This window comes from Madurella fahalii (assembly GCF_045866475.1).
Source record: "Madurella fahalii IFM 68171 DNA, scaffold_1, whole genome shotgun sequence".
Lineage (NCBI taxonomy): Eukaryota > Fungi > Ascomycota > Sordariomycetes > Sordariales > Madurella > Madurella fahalii.
Window position 1 is genome coordinate 8,251,127 of NW_027263971.1, and position 20,007 is coordinate 8,271,133.

General features: G+C 48.6%; 5 protein-coding genes across 5 annotated transcripts; 1 reads left to right on the top strand and 4 right to left on the bottom strand.

Annotated features, from left to right (window-relative positions):
• Positions 1–564: 564 nt before the first annotated feature.
• Positions 565–2,906, bottom strand: MFIFM68171_02273 (uncharacterized protein; the record flags this gene model as incomplete). The annotated part of the gene is made up of 5 exons (XM_071057695.1): positions 565–1,499; positions 1,582–1,953; positions 2,006–2,204; positions 2,277–2,616; positions 2,677–2,906. 5 exons carry the CDS (start codon positions 2,904–2,906, stop codon positions 565–567), a joined length of 2,076 nt encoding a protein of 691 aa, XP_070913796.1.
• Positions 2,907–3,736: 830 nt separating this feature from the next.
• Positions 3,737–7,739, top strand: MFIFM68171_02274 (uncharacterized protein; the record flags this gene model as incomplete). Its single annotated transcript, XM_071057696.1, has 8 exons — positions 3,737–4,776; positions 4,846–6,086; positions 6,147–6,335; positions 6,389–6,448; positions 6,508–6,555; positions 6,606–6,727; positions 6,787–6,820; positions 6,880–7,739. 8 exons carry the CDS (start codon positions 3,737–3,739, stop codon positions 7,737–7,739), a joined length of 3,594 nt encoding a protein of 1,197 aa, XP_070913797.1.
• Positions 7,740–8,749: 1,010 nt separating this feature from the next.
• Positions 8,750–9,775, bottom strand: MFIFM68171_02275 (uncharacterized protein; the record flags this gene model as incomplete). The annotated part of the gene is made up of 1 exon (XM_071057697.1): positions 8,750–9,775. The coding sequence occupies one exon, from the start codon at positions 9,773–9,775 to the stop codon at positions 8,750–8,752; it is 1,026 nt and encodes a 341-aa protein (XP_070913798.1).
• Positions 9,776–10,704: 929 nt separating this feature from the next.
• MFIFM68171_02276 (uncharacterized protein) lies at positions 10,705–11,420 on the bottom strand (the record flags this gene model as incomplete). The annotated part of the gene is made up of 2 exons (XM_071057698.1): positions 10,705–11,074; positions 11,182–11,420. 2 exons carry the CDS (start codon positions 11,418–11,420, stop codon positions 10,705–10,707), a joined length of 609 nt encoding a protein of 202 aa, XP_070913799.1.
• Positions 11,421–11,495: 75 nt separating this feature from the next.
• Positions 11,496–12,068, bottom strand: MFIFM68171_02277 (uncharacterized protein; the record flags this gene model as incomplete). Its single annotated transcript, XM_071057699.1, has 1 exon — positions 11,496–12,068. One exon carries the CDS (start codon positions 12,066–12,068, stop codon positions 11,496–11,498), a length of 573 nt encoding a protein of 190 aa, XP_070913800.1.
• Between the last annotated feature and the right edge of the window lie 7,939 nt (positions 12,069–20,007).

A 20,007-nucleotide genomic window follows, 5' to 3' on the forward strand; every position in this document is an offset into this window, starting at 1 on the left:
AAACATCTACCCCGGCTTGAACTCGACCGCGTCTGAGTTAACACAATGCATCGCTAAATTCCCCTATTGCGCACCGCCATACCAAAAGCCATTCAACTGTACCGAGGTACCCTACGGGAGTTGGTCTTTTGCATTCTTCCCAAGTGGCAGGCATCAAGACACGAAATATTGGAATCCGGGACAGAGTCTCACGCTCGGGTTTCGGTTGCTGCTTCGAGAGCGGGGCGTTTGGTATGATGGGAAGGCGAGCTTTTCTGTGAGAGATAACTTGCAAGGGAGGTGCTCGGCTGGAGGGATTTGTTCGTTTGCACTCAAGGAAGAGCTGGCGCCGTTAAATATCAACCAGACGGGAGCAATGTAAGAAGGCTCTGTATCACTTCCATGCCTCGCAAAGCACCGTCTGTCTAGTTCTGAAGGCCGTGTGTATGGCCTAGAAACAGGGCCCTTGAAACAAGACCAGTCAAGGGTACCCCGGACGCCCGAGCCCGGGTTGGTGCAGTGGATGCAGATGAAGTGTGAAATGAACGACAAAACTAATTTATTGGATGCCCACTATTCACTCTCTTAATCACTTGAGGATTCTTGCTCCGACTCGCCGTTGGAGCTCTGCTCCCGGCGTTTTACAAACTGCTCAATCATTGCTGTTTTCCGCTCCTCCAAAAGCCGCGAGCTAATCCCACTCTGCCAGCCATCAACGTCATCCGGGATACGGAGCGTCAATTCAGATAGCTTCCGGATCTGGCAGCTGGGCAGTGCATCCGTGACCAGAAGCTTGATAACGAGCTGTGGTATCTTCGTGGTCAGCGCTGCCAGCTCACTGAGCAATTCGTTTCCCTTGGCGACATCTGTGCTGGTCCTGGCAAAGTGCGAAAATGAGTCGATGATAATAAACAACACATCTTTGTCCCGTAGGGCGGCTAATAGCTCCGTGAACAGTTTGGCAGCATACTTTGGTTTGGTTTGCGACTTGGTGAACAATTTGCCACGGCCGAGGAACGATAAGTCCGCTGTCTGCCGCCTGGCGATCATAAACTTGAGCAGCTGGCCGTTGAGACTGTTCCAGAGAGCCCCGACACTACTATTTGCGGGGCTGCGGTTCCCCTTTGCCCTTGACCGGCAGAAGTAGGAGAGAACGGGAAAGTCGGTCGCCCGCGCGAGCGAAAAGGCCAGCGTCGCGGCGGTGAAGCTCAGGGCATTGGCCTGCTCCTCGGGAGCGGTCTCCGAGTGTAGGTCAAGAATGCGCGAGTCCGTTGGGGCGAGCCACAGATCGACCTTGTCGGACGCCATGATCCACTGCGCCCGATCCATCTCTTCGGGGGACATGCGTGGGAAACTCGACAGGCACTCGTTGATATGCGCTTCGGGCATCGGGTCAAAGTCGCCCAGGCCCGAGAGCCACGTGTCTACGAGCTCCTTGCTCTTGTCGAGAGAGAAGAGAACGCCACTTCCCGTGCGCTTTGGGGCCGAAGCACTCGCGGGCTCTATCTCCCTTCGGTTCACTGTTTGGCGGTTAGGATCATCTCTTTTGCATGGCAGGCGGCCAAAGGTGGGAAGTAAGGTTCGTATAAGGGGGAGACTTACACGTTCCATCGGCGGCGTTGAAAAGCCCGGAGGATGCAAGGGTTGCGTAAAGCATGTTGAACAGATTCGCTACAATTTGCCGCGTATCTTGTTGAGCTGCTAATGCCTCGGTCTGGTTCGCCATTATTACCTCGTCCAACTTGCTGGCTAACGCCTCTTGGACTTGATCCAGCTTAGACTCGACGATTTGCACGCGAGTATCCGTCTTGGCGAGCATGATCTGCGCGTTTTGCGCACGGTCATGGACTCTGCCGAGCATGATGAGGGAGCACGTATTGGCCTCCTCCTGAAAATCCTTGATCCGTTCTCCCAGGTCGTCGATCGCTTCTTTGATGTCGCTACCGCGGCCCTTGATTTTGTATACCCCTTTCTCTGTAACAATCGTGTAAATACGCCTGCATCATAGGAATGAAGAATAACCTACGGAAAGTCGACAGAGACAGTTTATCAATAATGCGCTCGAGCACGACAAAGATGACCAAGAGGATTCGGTTGGCGCAGCGATGCAGCGATGGCCATCGGATGCGAATCTCGAATGACCTTTGTATGGTCTCGAGCTTTCGGGGAATGTCGGCAAGAGCAGACTGTATCTCTGCCCTGTTAATTTCGTGGTTCTCGACTGCCTGCCGGTCACTGGTTAGAAACAAGGCAGCTAACAAGGGATCACAGCAGAGAAAGAGGTCGGGGCGACTGACTGCGAGAATCAGAGAGAAACCGCCTGAGATAACGGAGCCGTATATGTCGGTAGGAATCATGCTCAGGAGCGCCGTAATTGCTGCCTTATTCTGAGTGGCGCCCCGGAAACACTTCCGGACAAACTTCTTGATGATCTGCGTGTCCTCCGATCCATCCTTATGCTCTTGAATGAGCGCTGCTATTTTGAGCACGTAATTCAAGTCGAATTTCGCGGGGTCAGGAGCCTCGATGCCCAGTTTCTTAAAGACGCTGCGCGACTGGAGTATTTGGGTGAAGTTCTTGAGCGTCTCCTTAAACTTCTCTAACATTTCTTCGGACTCTTGGTAGTACGAAGTTTCCCTGTCCTAGTATCAGCAAGATTGTGGTATGGGGCACTCAAGCGGCCGGGGCGTTAATTACTCTGGCGCCTCATTCTCAGGCATGAAACGATCGAGTTGTGGGACAAATTTGACCCCCGCCAGGGCCGACTCGAGGCTTTCCTCATGCTTGCTTCCCCCGACAAGGTCGCCTGTTGCTCGACGGCATATCTCCGCTCCGGCCCTCGTTTCGACGAACTCGGCGGCACTATTGCTCAAAACGCGCGTGGGTCGCGTGGCGACGAATGTCGAGTTACCTAACATGGAACTCATTGCCGATGTAAAGCCAAACAACTAACTCGGTAAACTGCGGCCTCTGGCTTCCGAGCGTGCTCAATCCACTCTGATCTGCGAGTATGTAATCAAGTTGATCAGAGGGAGGGGCTGGGAGCCTCGCCGTCGGCTGCGGATGAAAGATTCATCATCATCATCAACCATCCGAAAGCGGGGTAGGAATAATGGGCGCCGCCGGTGTTTGGAAGCTGAGACTCTAGTGGTTCTCGTCAGAGCCTCGCGCGGTATTTGGACGCTGACGGCCCAACTGAAAGTTATTATTATCGGACTGGAGCATCTTGGCAGTTGCCTGGGCTGCAATGCAACCCTAGATGATAAGGGTCAGGACCTCATTGGCAGCTTGGTGAAGTATCCAAAAGCAGGGTAGAAACAATGGGGTTGCCGGCATTCAGAAGTGGTTCTTGCCAGAGCCCTTGCGCTGTAATTGGATGCTCGCGGCCCGAACCGACGCCGCTATCATCCAACTCTAGCACCTCTAGCAGCTACATTGGCTGGGATTAAGACCTCATTGGCCACTTACTTTTGTGAGGGAATAAATCTAGCTCTTGGCGGATCAGCTCGGGCGGTTGCGGCGCTTGCCGCGTTCCGCCTCACCATTCGCAGAAGTTTCATGCACGGGGTAACCGCTTGTGTGTGTCCGCACCTCCCAGTGTTTCTCCTCCGTCTCTTTTTTTTTTCTCCCGGGACTGCCCTGTTGAAGCCATTCGGAACAAGACTTTTTCATCCGAATTCCCCTGTTAACTCAGACCCAGACAATTATCCACACGAGATCCCTACTCAGACAAGCGACTTGAAGCCAAAGACTCGGAATGACGACAGATAATACCACTGCAGAAGAAGGCAGCCAGGGTGCGGAGGGCCTATCAACCACACCACAGCCCGTAAACACGTCAGGCGCGAGCCCTGAGCAGGTGAATCAAATCTCCAAGGAGCCCGAGGCGCAAACTCTTCCTAGCCGAGATGATGGACCCCAGCCTCGGGATGGTGGGGGAGAAAAGCCAGTTCGCCCCAAGAAGAGCAAGAAGGCCACTTATGCGGTAGCGGAAGATTCCGACTCCAGCAATGGTTATGATCCGGACTTCTACAGCAATATCGCTCCGAGCCTCTATGAAGAGTGGAAGGAGACAATCATCAACTATGCTGCTAAACTGGATACAGCCTCCTTGTATCAAGCCTACCTGGAGAAGTTGGAGCGGAAGTCGCGTACGAACGAGGAGGGGCATGGATCCGAGCAACACGGAAAGCCCACAGGAGGAAGTGAAGGGGACAAAAAGATGCCGAAGCTGAAGAAGGTCAAAGGCGCAACAATGGTCAGCGGCATCATCGATTACACTAAAATGCTGGAGGACCGCATCAAAAAGCTGGAAGAGGCCGTGGCCGAGAGGACGAAACACCAGCTGCTGCAGCAAAAAACAGGCGCGGGTACAGCCGCCGCCGATACGAAACCAGAAGAGGTAGTTTCAGCAGAAAAACACACAGAGCTCATAATGGAGGCCAAGTTCTTCTCCTCCGAAGGCGAATTCAACCCGGACGGCGAATGGAAGGAAAACGTGGACAAGACTGGCTCCTACCAGTGCAGTACTGATCCCAAATACATCATCCGGGTCCTGTATGCTTGGGCCAATGGCATCACGCCCAGGGACCTCCACGGGAATGCTCCGCTCCCCCACGAAATCGATATCCTGGGCTTCGGCATCCTGTCTGAGCCGATCGCCGCCTTCTTTTCATCCCGGCTCAACTTCGCCGTGGGGAACTCCCACCTCATACGGATGGGGGCACCATTTGTCCCCCTCATCCGCAACCTAGAGCCCGTCCGAGCCCAGCTTACCAAGCTGGAAGGCCGTTACGGGTAAGTTCAACAGGACCACTAATACTTGCTAGCGCAGGGCTGATAGAGATGGATGCGACGTTACGATAGGTCTGATGACGCCGGATCTCCTAATGCTACCCAAAACCGAGACGAGTCCATTGCGGGCTCAGGCTTTAAGGACGGCGACACAGCCAAGGAGACCGATGACCCGCTGCCTTTCCCGGCCTCATCAGTTGAGGGGCCCGAAGAACAGTTCGAGTCCAAGGAGGCCCTTGCTCACTTTCGCATCTTGCTTGAATTCGTCGATGTATACTTTGCCAGGCAACTTCTACTCCTCCAGCGGTTGAGGCTCGGCCAGGAAGAGAAGATCGCGTTCCAAGATCTGTGGATGCTTTTCGACGCCGGTGATTCCATCTACTGCCCCTTTCAGGAGGGCGGTACTACTTACGGCTATTCCGACGACCGCCACACAACCAAGACGCGGTACCTTCCCCAGATCTTCCGTGTGCTTGGTACGACCGGCGGCTTGCCTCTCCGCAAGACGCTGGCCCCGAGAGTCAAGATACGCGACGAGTACGATGACGACGACGACGTGTGGGGAAAACTTCTTGTCTCCGGTTTCTTCAAGCAGAGGGGCCTTACCAGAGCCGCCGTGACTCCTCCCTCTGGTAGGGCCCGGGATCGATTCACGCCCCTGCGTGTGGTCTGCTTCCATGTCGATTTTGACGGAGTCAGGTACGGCACTGTCCGGGAAATCTTTAGCTTCAAACCCTACGACGGACTGGTAGATATTAGAAGCCTCGAGGCGTATCCAACACAATATCTCCGCACCGAATCAAATCCGCAGACGAGCGAGCTCGACAGGTATCTCAGCAGGGGGAGGAAGTTTATCGACGTCACCGCTGTGTCCCACCTTTCATACGAGAGTCTCACCGTTGGAAATAGCCGTGAAGAGATCAACAGCGCTGTCATTGTCGACATCAAGCTAGCCTTCCAGGAGTACGAGGGGGCTTTTGCCTCTGGCGAGAGTGTTGTCCCCAAACTTACATCCCTCATTGGGTACTGGCCCCCGGCTTACGCCCCCGAGGTGTTGCAGCTTCACATCAGCGGGTGCGATAATGTGTGGTGCCACAACTCGTCGTGCATGAACGACTGCTACTTTAGCTTCCATGCGGATCAGGTGCAGAAGGTTGAGCCCAAGATGAAGGCGCTGCTCGAAGAACACGAGTCGGGCAAGCTAGATGATAAGGAGAGCCTCAAGAGGTTCAAGGCCTACATGGAGGAAAAGGACCTTATCAGGTTGCTTCCCGGCACAGTTCCGGGGTTTGCCCTGCGGAACCGAAAATGGGGTGAGTACAAGGCCAGCACATCCGCTTTAATATGAAGCAGATTAACTGACACCAATGCAGTCCAACTTGATCTGGAGAAGCTCCAGAGTCTTCCACAAGGTGACGAGTGGCACAAACTCGTCTTGCCAACCGGCCACAGAGATATGGTCCAAGCAATGGTTGAGACACATACCAAAGGCTCACAGGAGATGAAACAGGCTAGCATCGGCTCATCAGGCAAATTTGTCATGGACCTCGTTCAGGGGAAGGGTACGTGTACCTGCCAACGCCAGATTAATAGCCACCCACTAACATACGACCAGGCAGAGGATGCATCATCCTACTTCACGGGGTGCCAGGGGTCGGCAAGACATCAACGGCCGGTAGGGGACTTGGAACATTGGCTAGTTCCTTGTTCTAGAGTTGCTAACAACGATTGTAGAATGCGTGGCTTCGTACACCCGGCGACCGCTGTACCCAATAACCTGCGGCAAGAAGCCTCTCTTCCCAATCAGAAGGCCACATGCTGACGGCAACTAGGTGATATTGGCTACGTCCCGGAGGCGGTCGAGAAAAACATGGAAGGGCACTTCAAACTCGCTCACAAGTGGGGCTGTGTGCTGCTGCTCGACGAAGCTGATGTCTTCCTTGCAAAGCGGAGCGTGAGGACACTATCATAATTACAGAGAGATCACGGTACGGTGTGGCTAACCAAAAACAGAAGGGCGATGTCAAGAGAAACGGACTGGTATCAGGTGTGAAGTTCCCCTCTTTATCTAGAAAAGGCCCATTTCTAACATGTGGACGCGACCAGTCTTTCTGAGGATCCTCGAGTACTACTCCGGCATCCTCTTCCTGACCACAAACCGCGTTGGCGCCATTGACGATGCCTTCCGCTCCCGCCTGCACCTGACCCTCTACTATCCCAAGCTTACGAAAAAGCAGACCATCAAGATCTGGAAGAACAACCTCGACCGCCTCAAAGACATCAACAAGGCGCGCGAGGATGTCGACCAGTCGCCCATCGAGTTTGACAAGAAGAAGATCCTCAAGTGGGTCGAAAGGAACTGGGACACGCTGCAGTGGAACGGCCGGCAGATCCGCAATGCCTTTCAGACGGCCGTGGCCCTAGCCCAGTTCACGGCAAAGATGGAAGCCGAGGAGGACCGGCGTCGGTATTCGAGCAAGAAGGCCACCGGCAAGCAGAGAAGCCGGAGCCGGAGCCGGACGCCGCGTCCGCCCGTCATGGGGGTTCACCACTTCAAGCTCATCGCCGACGCGTCGATGCAGTTCAGCGAGTACCTGCAGGAGACGCACGGCATTGACGAGGACCTGATGGCACACCGCGACGAGATCCGTGCCTTGGCTTTCGAGCCCAAGGTGAAACGCAAGGAGTTGCAGGAGGTGGAATCGTCTTCAACGGAATCAGACTCGGACAACGAATCTGACGATACTAAGACCGAGGCGTCTCGTGAATCTGCGGGGGAGCAAAGCAGCGATGAGAGTGACAAGTCGGAATCAGAGGAAGAGGCGGACAAGAAAAAACCCAAGGGTAAAGGAAAAAAGGAAGCTACAGGTGGGTCTGAATCTAAGGCTAAGTCGTCTCACGGAGGTAGAAAGGGAAAGGACGGGGAGAAGACCAGGAGCAAGGACAAGAAAAAGAGAAGCAAGTAATTTGGACGTATTTCGGCCAGTGATTCCCCTTTTACTCGAGGGGGGGCCAGAAATTACACTACCGTAACCGTCTTTTCCGGCACATGATCACTTTCCTGCCGGGAGTCTCGCCAAGGTACTGATGGCTGCCATGGCTGCCCGGATATGCACCTCTTCCTCCAAGCTACAGAATTGGAAGACCTGATACTGCTACTCTAAGCCATTGCCTTTTATTAGTCCCCCAATCCTTATCTCCGATTTACATGGAACTATGTCCCGTCGCGCTGCCGTGTGACATTGCTTCTATTCTCAGCCTCCGTCCGTCTACTTCTCTTCTCTCCTCACTAGTTCCCCCTCTCCCTCTCATCAATATTCCTTCCCCTCTTCCTCTCGCCAATGCCTCTCCTATCTTCTATTCCTCTTACTCTTTCTCTCGGACCCGGCGCAACAGGATACCATGCTCATTGGATTGGCAGTGACACACTGATGCCGCAAAGGTTAGCATCTAGGCGTCTTGGCTACGCACGCTCCCGCAGCACCATAAGTATTGCAGAAGATGTCCTTTCTGGATGAACTTCCGGAGGGGATCGTAAGCTCCACGCAGCCTTGCCAAGCGTCCCTACGGATTGTCGCTCAGCTGCTGCCCTCGCTGCCCCACGCTACGAACTCTGATTCGGATCTTTATACATCTAGATGAAGCACAAATAGCTTCTTAAGACCGAATTATGGGAGTGAGTCTACGAGAGTAAGGTGTTGTGCGGTCAGCCATTTGTTCACCGGAGGAGAAAAGATTTTCGGAGATGTCTCGTCGCAGAGATCTTGGGGCTTTCACGTTGGACAAAGATTTTCGTTGTACCTATTCATGCACTTGCTATTGCTGGAGCTTCAGTTGGTTATGCGCCTGTATTACAGTGATGTGTGTAGTGGTTGGGGCTTACTGTAATACTACCGTTCTGTGCGGAGCCTGCTGGGAAAAAATGCGAACGATCTGTCGAGCCCATCTAAAGAGAAATAAGGCATCGAAAGATAAACTACTCTTTGACGTTGAGAAATCCTCCTGATTCCTTGAGGGCGGGTACTTCGACCGTGGCTGTTCCGTCACAACTTGCAGACCAAAGAGCCTGGGCCTCCGGGCACGACTCGAAGTGCTCAAGAAAGCCTTCGACCGTGTAGCACCGGTCCCTAAGGTACAACTGGTCACGGAGACGGCCATCGCCGGGGTCGTTCTCGACAGCGACCTGGCATCCTATGCAGCTGACACGCGCCTCGACCCCGTCCAGCTCGCGGTCAAGGCGCGGGAACGCCGTGGCGACCATACACCTAATCACCTCCTCAATGTCGCTGGGTCGTTTGTCGCGAGGAAGAGAAAAATTGACGTTAGCGAGGTTGCTGCGCATGTTAGCGACAGACACCAGACGGATACGTTTATTCCGGAGTCTATCGTGCGCCGAGTAGTAGCCTGGAACTGTATGAACAACGGCTAGAGATTTGCGCAGTTCCGATGCCGGGCTTTTCGAGGCCTTGGCCAAGGCGTGCAGAGACATGACGCGAAATCTGGGCGCGTCTCTGAGGTAGCGAAAGCAGCAGCGCTGGAGCGTGGGCAAGAAGAGGAGCGGGCTGAAATGGCTGCAGGCGACGCACTCGTTCGAAGTGTGCAGCAGACGGTAGATGTCGTTGATGGCGAAGCGAGGCGCCAGCCCGGTGCGCAGGATGGCTCGGAAAGCCTCGAGCGCGTGGGTTGCAAGGGCGCGGTAAGGCTGCCAATCTGAAACGACAGACCGGGCGAGGCTGTTGACTTGGCGGAAGCGGAATGTGGAGAGGACGTCGAGCTCGCGGAGAACGGCCAGCAGAAGCTCGGGCGGTAGCCGAGAGAGGGCCCCTAAGGATATTGAGAAGGAACGCGAAAACGGCGTCTGGATGGAGTCGCGGACGGGCGCGTGCTCGCGCGGGCTGGAATGGATCCTAACTAGATCCCAATCTCGACGGTAATAGGAAGTGACGAAAAGGATGGCGTCTTCGCGGGCAGAAGCGCAGTCCTGCTGGCCCTGTTGCTCCATCTCGCCTTCGAAAGTGATGTGCTTGGCGGCGGTTGGCTTTCACGTTGTAAGGAAGAGGTCAACTCGGAATTGCCCGGTCCTGCCCCAGTAAGTATATTTCAAGGAGCAGTCGAGGGTCTACCAGCCCCACAAGCATCGGGGTTGCTCGGGAAGACCGACTGTCAAGGTGTCAGCTTCTGCTTTGGGGCGTCGGGCACGAATTGAGGCTGCTGACACCTGTAGCTGGTGTTCCTCACCAAGCCTCGTCCGGCAAGAAAAGTCAATCAGGTGTCGATGCGGTCAAGCACGTTGAGTCGGTGAAATAGATGTCTTGGGAACTGGGCTGGTGTGACTCGAGATCTGACGGCATCAACACGACAACTGGGCGTTCATGGTGGGGTCGTTGGCATCTGTGGAGCACGCACGTGCCTGGAGCTGCCAGAAAAGCAGAGCGCCAGCGCACTAAAGGGTGTGTGGTCTTGTCGTTTTAACTGTAGGGTGCCACCGGCTGTTTCGTGACTTTGGTACGTACCAAAGGGGCAGTATATACACCTCCGCTGGGGATTCACCTCTGCCGGGACAAAAACCGATCAAACCAGCGTCTTATCTCAGGTGCTCAGACCAGCTGGGCGTGAGGTACCGCTTGTACCTGCCCTGCAGTGTCTTGGGCCCGCATCCCGTCAGGACGTCTATAAAGACCCTATAGATTTGTCCACTGGAACACGTCAACTCAATCAACACATCATCTCTTATTTTATTCATAGATCATACCAGTGTTTATAAAGTACCTACTTCAGCATTAGGGTTGATACTATTGAGGTCACCACTTACGGGAATGCTTCAATCATTCTATCACCAGGACTTTGGCTGATCAGATTTGCATATACTACGCCCCAATCTCATACGAGTTGATTAGAGATGTGTCTATCTCTCATATACGGACGTAGGTATCACTGGATCAGACGCAGCTGCTCCTCTAGCGCGGCAATTCGCCGTGTTGCCTCATCTGCACGCTGACGCTCCAACTCTGCACGCTGATGCTCCGACTCTGCACGCTGACGCTCCAACTCTGCACGCTGATGCTCCGAGTCTGCATGCTGACGCTCCAACTTTGCACACTGGCGCTCCAACTCTGCACGCTCACGCTCCAACTTTGCACACTGGCGCTCCAACTCTGCACGCTCCCGCTCGAAGTCTTGGACTAAGGTGAATGTGTTCTCCTCACCATAGTCACCACTTTGGTATGTCCCTTGATGAATGCTCCGGGCCTTGAGGAAGATGTTCCGAAGTCGTTCGTACGTCAGGATAACCTGAGGATCCCTGTTAAGCTGTTAGTGTTTTTTTTTTTTTTTTTTAAGTTTGTTTGTTTTGGTTGGTTGTTTGGTTTGGGGGGGCGGGGGGGGGGGAGGAGAGAACGGGGAACAAACCGTGAGATTCCAGCAGCGGCCTCGGCAGTGGAAGGGCGACAAAAAGCTCTCGGCAAACCAGCGGGACCGAGAAAGTCAGAGATGTAGAGGCCAAGTTGGCCGTCGGGTTGCTTGGCGAGTTTATCATCGTAAATGGTTTCGAAATATTGGGCCCAAGTACCTGTGGTGGTGGCGCCGTCTACCACAAGTAAAGCGACTTTAGCCCTTGTCGCATTTGGATATTGGGCGTCGAGGACCATGGCTGCTTGAATTTCGCCCTTAGCACACTCGATGTACTGAACCACCTTTCTCTCCACGTGGCTTCGAGGCTCGCTCTACGAGACCTCGCCAACCAGGCAAGGAAGCTTATTCATGGCGGGACCAAATGCGAAGTCGCCTTGCTTGAGGATTTCATCCTTTTTCGCGATGTGAGATGTACTGAAATTGCGGATATCCTGAGTAATCCGTCGGCGAATGGTGGCATCTTGAATGGTTGCAGTGAATCGAGCAAAGCTGATTTCGATGTAGCAATGAGCCCCAACCAGGAACTGGGAATGGAGGCTGGTTTCAACCATGATGTCGATATAGGCGATGCCGGACTGGTAGTCGTATTCGAATCGGCGGATCTCTAACTCGTCAAGCTCAATCAGCTTTTCGTTAAGACGCGCGCTCAGGTCCCACGCAAAGTCAGCCGGACAGCGCAAGCTGATGATCGATTCGGTACCGCAGCGGTGTGCGTCAACAATGTATTCGACAATCTGGTCGAACGTGTAGCCATCCACTGAAACGATGTCAATGCAATGCTCATGCTCGGACTCGGACTCGGGGGAGGTGGGCAGAGCGGAGAGGTCCAGAGAAGCCATGGCTGCACCCATCGTCACCTCGGAAGGATCGCGCGCGGCCGTCATCGTCGCGGGGAAGGAATTTGTTGTAGTTGGAATCGACCGATCGAAATTGATCGTGGAGGAAAAATCACTTTACCTGCTGTTTTTGCCAAGGCCTTCTTGGGAGGCCCGAGCTCGACGCTAATTGTGAAGTGACGTTATGAGGCACGTGAGGTGTCGAGTCAAAAAATGCACAAAAGGCCCCCTGCATCGGACCCCTCTCTCATCGTCCATCGCCGCGTCGATACCAATTGCGACCTCGCTGGGACCACAGCGGTAGCATCACCCGACTTACGAAAATGGCGGCTCGAAAACCCAAACGTGACTCGTAACTTCGACGCAGGGGTCAACAGGTCGAATCAAGCCCCCCCGACCCTCGCTACAGGAAGACGAAATTGACAACAATATCACCCACCTTCGCACTTGCGGCACGTGAAACTCTGAGGGATGCTCGCTCTCGTCAAATGGGACGAGCACCTCTTCCACAAATAGGCCCGGTATTTCGAGCTGTCGATGTGCAGCGGATACTAGTGGTTGTCAGCCCGCTTCGCGGGCTGGTTGTGGTGTTGCTGTTTTTAGCCGATCCTGCCGCCCCACCCCACTTCCTTTCCACAACCACTAACTTACCGACTGCCAAGCCCGCTAAAGCTACCGCGCGCCCCCGTTTTACGGCCCTGCGGGCACTGTCAATCAATTCTGTAAGTCGAGCTATGTATGCAGTATTTTTTTCCGGGCGCTGCTGATAGTTGCGCAGCTCCTATTCCCTCGAGATTTATGCTGTACCTCTCAGACGAAGAGGTCCTCGACTGGGAGGGACCGCTGTCCTCGATTGAAGTCGACGAACCTACTGTTATTACGAAGAGTAGTAGGACCTGCGAGAACCCGGAGCAGGCCCGTGACACTGAAGAGCTTTCTCCCCCGGAGGTCAATACCCAGATATCGGTCACTTGCACGACCGTCACAAACATCCTCTATAATACCAACAGTCCCTACGGAGATCTCATGTCTAAAGAGGAATAATTTAATAGGGACATCGAGGAGGAACTTTTAAGGTTCTGTAGCACCTATTAAAGTCGAGAGCCCATTCAGTCCCTATCCAGGATAGTATCCTTTAGTAGCAACCCCCTACTTGATAGGTATACTGTATAAGAAGTTAAGTAAAAAGTATTAGTATTCTCTAAAAATACGAAGTGTATTACAGCTATAATATAGTTACCTATAAGTAATAACTCTCCTACTTATAGGCATATAAGACTCTAATATATATATAGATTATCTATAATATTATAATAAATAACGATTATAATAGCAACCTATAGGTCCTAAATTAGGATAGGCCGATAAACCAGGAGGCCGCCCTTATATAAGTTATAGGTAAAGATCCTACTACCTTAAAATATATAAACTGTTAGTCGAATATAAGCCTGTTCTTTAATTATATCGTCTCCGATTAATATAGTAACAGGGCCTATATAAACTATTATTATAATTCTAAGGGGAAATATTGCAGTTTCTATTAGACTAAGGAGGATACTACTACTAAGTCCAGTAAAAAAAAGGACAAAACTATAGACCCTACGTTTAATCTAAAGGGTAAAGGAAAGGAGACTTTACTCGACCTATAAACTCCTAAGAATACTAGTAAGAGCAAGGCTATAAGTTCTATAAGTAATAGTAAGTAGGTTTAGAAGTATAAACTAGCTGATAACTCTAGGGATTTATTAGATAGCTCTCTTATAAAAAAACGAAGATTTATATTATAATATTTTATAAATATCCTCCTATTAGTTCTCTATTTTCTACTTTAAGCTATAAACAGTACCTACTAACAGATAATTGTTATAGAAGACCTCTATTACTACTACCTCTTCTGCTACTATAGGAGCTATAGAAGCTCGTTAAGGTAGATTATAGAGCTGTATTATAGAGTCGTATACTATTACTAAATATTTATACGATTGTCTTCGGGAGGTAGAGGATGAGATTGAGATAATAATATAGGAGCTTCTAAATAAGAAGCTATAAAACTATTTCTAATAGGGCCTATAAAATAGTTTTATTTACTATGTTATTTTAGATACCTTTAAACTTTACTTCCTTTTATAATTACGATTCTAATTTAGAGAACTATAAATAATATATCTCATCCTATAAGATCTATCTCCTATAAAATATAAGGCTATAAGAATATAAGAACTACTCTATTAGAACTTCCGGATATATGATATTTCTTAATTTATACTACTCCTTTTACAGACCCTAAAAATAAAGAGAGATATTACGAATAGCTGTAACTCGAGATATTACTATATAAAGCTGTCTATAAGAAAATACAAGCTCTTAAAGATCAACTCCAATATAAGAAAAAGACTAACTCTGTACTTTATTAATAGATATTATAAAATAGAGCTAGATAAGAAACTGAACCCGTGAAATAATATAAGGAAAGTTATAATAATTTAAAGAAAGTTTAATACGAGGTATCATCTATAACTAGCCTGTAAATTCTCCTAAGAGAATTCGGCCCTTAAGAATAGACCGGCCTAACCGTATAATAACTAAACGAGTTCTGTTATACAATCTCTCTTGAGGGTAAAGATTTCGAAGTAAAATAATAAGGATACTAACCTTTAATTCTAATATAAGAGGGGGAATAGAAGTAAAATCTAGAGAAAAGAGAAACTTAGGAGATAAAACGGGGGTATTAGTACCACCCTCTAGCAGGTTGTTAACTATATTAAAAGAGAAATACCGCCTACTCTCCTCTAGAAAAGTAGATAGGACTACAGAGTTAATACCTACAACTATAACTAACCGAGGATATAGAATAGCCCGGTCCGTAAAAAGAGTATACTCAGTAGCTATAAGAGCTAGTAGCCCCTAGGGATAGACCTATTAAATTAACTCCTTTTAAGAGAAATAGTAAGTGAAGGCTAGTAACAGATCTATATACTCGTAGAATTCAAGGTTATAAAAGAGTTCTTAAAGCTACTATATAAAAGCCCTGTTTTCTCAGTCTACTCCTTGAACTCGTATATTCTCTATAAGCTTCTAGACCTGTAACTGCAGCCAGATCTGAAACTACTGAAGGCAAGCCTGTATAATCTGAATACGGCTTCCTTTATAGATAATAGGAAGGATTTAAGCAAAGTTACTTCCAAGGATTATAGAGATACCGTTAAACAGACTGTTATAGCTATAAATATCCTATAAAGTATGGTCTACTACCTCAAAGTAAAACCGATATTGTATTGGAACCTCGTCCCAGATAATAAGCTTAGTTCTCTGTAGTAGAACTGCTAGTTATATATTTTGATGGATACTATAGGATAATGACTCTGTAATATCCTCGATAGGTATTTTGAACCGAGAGTGTGAAGTTCGGCCGTCGTCGAGAAGTAGGGCTGCAATTCTAGAAGAAGTAACGTAGAGTACAACTTACCTTTGGAACCTATAAAACGAAGAGAGATAACGGTAAAGAAAAGTCTTCCCAGTCCTACCCGGGCCCTATATAAAGTAATAGGCAGTTTACGGATCCCGATTAATATAAGAAGTGATCTCCTTAAATAGAGTAGATTAGCCTAGATTCAGCTTCGAGTAGATATCTATAAATATAGAGTATTGCTGTTTAGAGCTATAAGAAAGCTCGAAGGCCAAGAGCCGGTTCTTATCAGTAGACTGTTATTCGTATTAAAAATAGGGGAGACTAAAGTCCTATAAGATCTTCCTAAACTCTATAAATAACTTGTAAAGTAAAAATAACCTGTAACCAAAATGAGGGTCCTATATATCTTATAGGATATTTGTAAACTGAGTAATATATAGCAGAAGGTTATTACAAAGAGAGTCTTGAAACTGGGACTATAGACTCAATGGATCTGCTATATCTCTAGTAAGTAGGTAGATAATAAATAGGTACTGTAAAGCTTAGCTACTCTGCTAAATATAGGCCTCCTAGAAATAATCTACCTACTGCTGGTCAGAGTTAAGTAACCTAGTAGCTAAGTAAGTAGCCTGAAAAGTCGAATAAATATAGCTATTAATAGTCTGTAAATGCTTAAAGGACTATAGGCTAGGGATATTGCAAAGTAGAACCTATAGGAAATATCGCTCCTTTGAAATAGGGAGGATATACTATATATAGACAATGTAAGTACTTCGCTAACGGGTTTTCTAAACTCGATTCTCCTTATCCTAGATATATTGTATAGGGAAATCAATATATAGTAAGTTATAGGAACTGCTATATATAGTATTATATATAAAGAACCCTATCAACTCGGTTTAACGGCTCTCTATAGCTACTGCAACTTCTTTAGTAGTAATATTCGTTTAAAAGAAAATAGCTTATTTACCCTCAAGGTAGATAGGAAGACAAATAATAGGAGGGTACTCTTCGTAGGTATAGAACTCGAATAGCTGGACTATAGCCTCTATAGGACTGACGTAGTAGTACTATAGATGTATATAGATCTTATTAAGCTACTTAGTAGGGGAGATATTAACTATAGCCTAGTTAGTACCTTTATATACATATTTATATATATACTTAATAGCCTTTATAGAGGTACAGATCTTAATGTTAATGTGAGTAATATATTTGCGGGAGAGGTACGGGCTGTAGGGAATAACCTAACGGTTATTAAGCTGAATCTCCCGGCTATTAATCTTACGAACTATAACTTGGCTATTATCCCGGCGCCTGTAACGGGGATATCTATCTTCTAATACCGTAGTCTCTTCTATAAATATCTTTAGGAACTGCTTTAAACAGCTTAGAATCCTAGTTCGCAGGTCCCGAACTATATAGGGCGAGTTAGGATTGTCAGTTCTATAGGAGCTATAAACTATATTATTTATAACAATTGCCTGTAGAATACTATTAGGATCTTCAGCCTCTATAGGGATCTTAGCTCTAATAATACGGTTGATATTTACAGGGTCTAGATAACAGCGAGAGTCTTTAGGGGTAAGGAAAAGAAGGATATAGCGGTGAAGTAGACCGCGCTTCTGGTATTCTATAGTCCAGACTGTGCCTGCAAAAGTTCCTAGCAACCTGCCTTTTAGCTCCTATAAGATAGACTGGCACTTTAACTCGAAGATACAGCCAATAATATCAGGGCGGTTAGAAGCGCTCTGGCCTATAAGAAGTTCCCGCTGGATCTCAGGCTAGTAAGGGTTTACGGTAATAGTAATGAAGAAAGTAGGATACCTAAGTTTACGGATAATTGCTATCGAATCCTAGTAGTATTATACGATAAAACGGGCTCTGCTAATGTAAGTAATAGGTAAAATAATACGCTAGCTAAGCTATATAGGATCGCTATCGCCATCTCGAAGCCAGTCTTATATACCCCGGTATAAATCAGCTCTTAGCTCTTACTGGTAATAGCTAAGCTACAACAACTTTATTTAGTTGCTTATAGCCTATAAGTCCACTAAGAACTACTGGAATAGCTACTAGAAAAGAAAAGGGGTCTGACTTTGACTAAGACGAGTATATAAAATATATCTATACTATACCCTCTAATTAAGGGTTTTCTTTATACACCTATGTTCTCGGTAATCCTGTAAAGGTAACCCCTTTCGGTAACTAAAGTTACTTCGTAGGAACATTAACAGGTATACTAATAGGAGGTATATAGCTGAATGAGGATAGATCTAGGACTACCCTCTTATAGCTCCGTTAGATCTACATTGGGCCAAGATAACGTCCCGAAAACCACTCCTAGTATACTCATCTAGGATAAGAGTAGTTATATCATCTGCAACAGGGAGGTTTTCTCGATGTAGATCTGCTCCCTTTTGAACAATAAGGGTCATTTACAGGTTCAACAACACCTATATAGGGCTAGGAATCGCTGTAAAACGCTTAAGTGCTATAAGGTATTAAGAAATAAAGGGGTTATTAGTATATAAAAACTCCGTAAACTCAGAGAGAAAAGTAGGGTCAAGGTCTGTACTACGGCCCAGACGATATGTAGTAGCTGTTTGCAGGTCAAAGAAGTAGAGTTGGGCAAACTACGGGAGTTGACCTAGGATAGATTCAAGTAGGCCCTATAGATGATACAGGGTACTATAGATTTGGTAGTCCATTAGGCCGCTACCTGTAACCCCATACGTAGTCAGACTCGTAGAGATAGAAGTAAAAGCAAAGGCATTGTTATACCGCCATAAGTTATCTCGAAAGATAGATGCGTAGGACTCGTTATCGGTTAAAAAGCGGAGGAGAAAGGGAGGCAACGGCTGCCAAGGAGAAAAGGTAACGTCGCCTTATAAGCAACAGGACCCAAACTTTGGGTTTGCAGGAGTCGAGTTCTGTAGCAAGCTCTATTAGTATATAAATAGGAAAGGAGAAAGGTGGCTATACCTACCGTAAGATGCTCGTCCAACCAGTATAAAGCAGCACACTCAGTGCACTCTATTGTTTGCGGGCCAAGATCATAGGCCGTAACAGACTCAATCCCCGTTAAAGGAAGCCAACTAAGAGGCTCACCTACAGCAAGAGGCCGTGGATATAACGTTATAGCCACGCCTACAGGTGCCGCAGACCGATGCCGAGGTGCGGCACGACTGCAGTTCATACAGGTCGTGTAAGGTGCACCGTTCGGGCGAAGTCGAAACTGGCTAACGGGACGATATTCGCGGCATCTATTGCAAAAGTGGTCCTGGGAGGCCCGTTGAGCACGCCGTTGACGCGGCATTTTTGAGTGTATAGAGGGAGGAAAGGAGGGAAAATGCCCGTGAAAGGAGCAGCCCGTAAAAAGAGCAGCCCGTAAAATTTTTCCAGGTCTTTGCAAGCCTGTCAGCCAAGACTTTTTGCTCCAATCAAAATTTATAACAGGTATGTACCTTGCGGCTGTTAACTGTTAACAGCTATACTACCGGTAAAAGACTAACAATTAGTTAAGGAAGACCCCTGTTTTACAGCTAAATCGGCCATCGCAGTACCCGCCAAAGTTGGCCAGTTCTGTAGTCTCTTATATAGAGATGAATGATGTAGCTTCCTACAGCAGTAGACCGAGAGGAAGTATTCATCGAGATCTTTTCTATAATGAAGTTAGATATCTTATACTTAGCTCTTGATAGGTAGGGAACTAATAGGGATTGAAAATTACTTTTCTCGGAGCTTGAAATCACCATCCGGATACGGCAGTTCAGCAGGCTGCAGTACTTTAGTTTCGGCGCTATCTTTATAGGGCTCGAACCTGGCGACGATGCCCTAGACTCGCTCGAGTACAGCTTTGTTGGCAGAGCTTGTTTGTAGGTATAGACACTGGCTTTCCCCGGGCTAGGAGGGTCGTCTACCGTACCTTTAGCTGCTCCGGCTTCTTAGGCACAGGCTCTTTGCCCTTGGGCAACCCATCTTCAATGTATCTAACACTGTAGGTACGTTTGCTGGTCCGCTTGAGCTGCCCCTGGAATTTAGTGTATTTGGCGGTAGGCTACAAACTCGGCTCTGCCATTACAATCAGGGGTAAATAGTCAATTGTTGATCAGGAATATAAACTTCCTCCTGTTCAAATTTCTCTTTATAATGTCTGCACCCTATTTATTTATATCGATGTGCTCTCATTGTTTGGATGGAGTCGAGAACTGTGAGGAGGTGGAGGACCGAGAAGACGCGTACCTTGTTATGTTAGCTACACTACTGACCGTGATAAGGTGTCGATAGTATGAGGACGTACCTGCTACCAAACTTCAGGACGAGAAAAATTGCGAGTGTCTATCAATGCGAGTCTCGAATGCCCTAGGATGAATAGCGGAGCGACGAGGCGAGCGATAAGGACGGAGCGGCCCGCGCCGATGATGGGGCGGAGCTGCACATAGAACCAGGTAGATTGTGGTTCGATTGGGACATATACATGGCTCGGGCGGATGTTGGGCATATGGAAAGCATGGAAATGCCTGCAAGTGCCCAGCATTGTGCCAATCACTAGCAGGGATTGGCAGACAAAAAAAC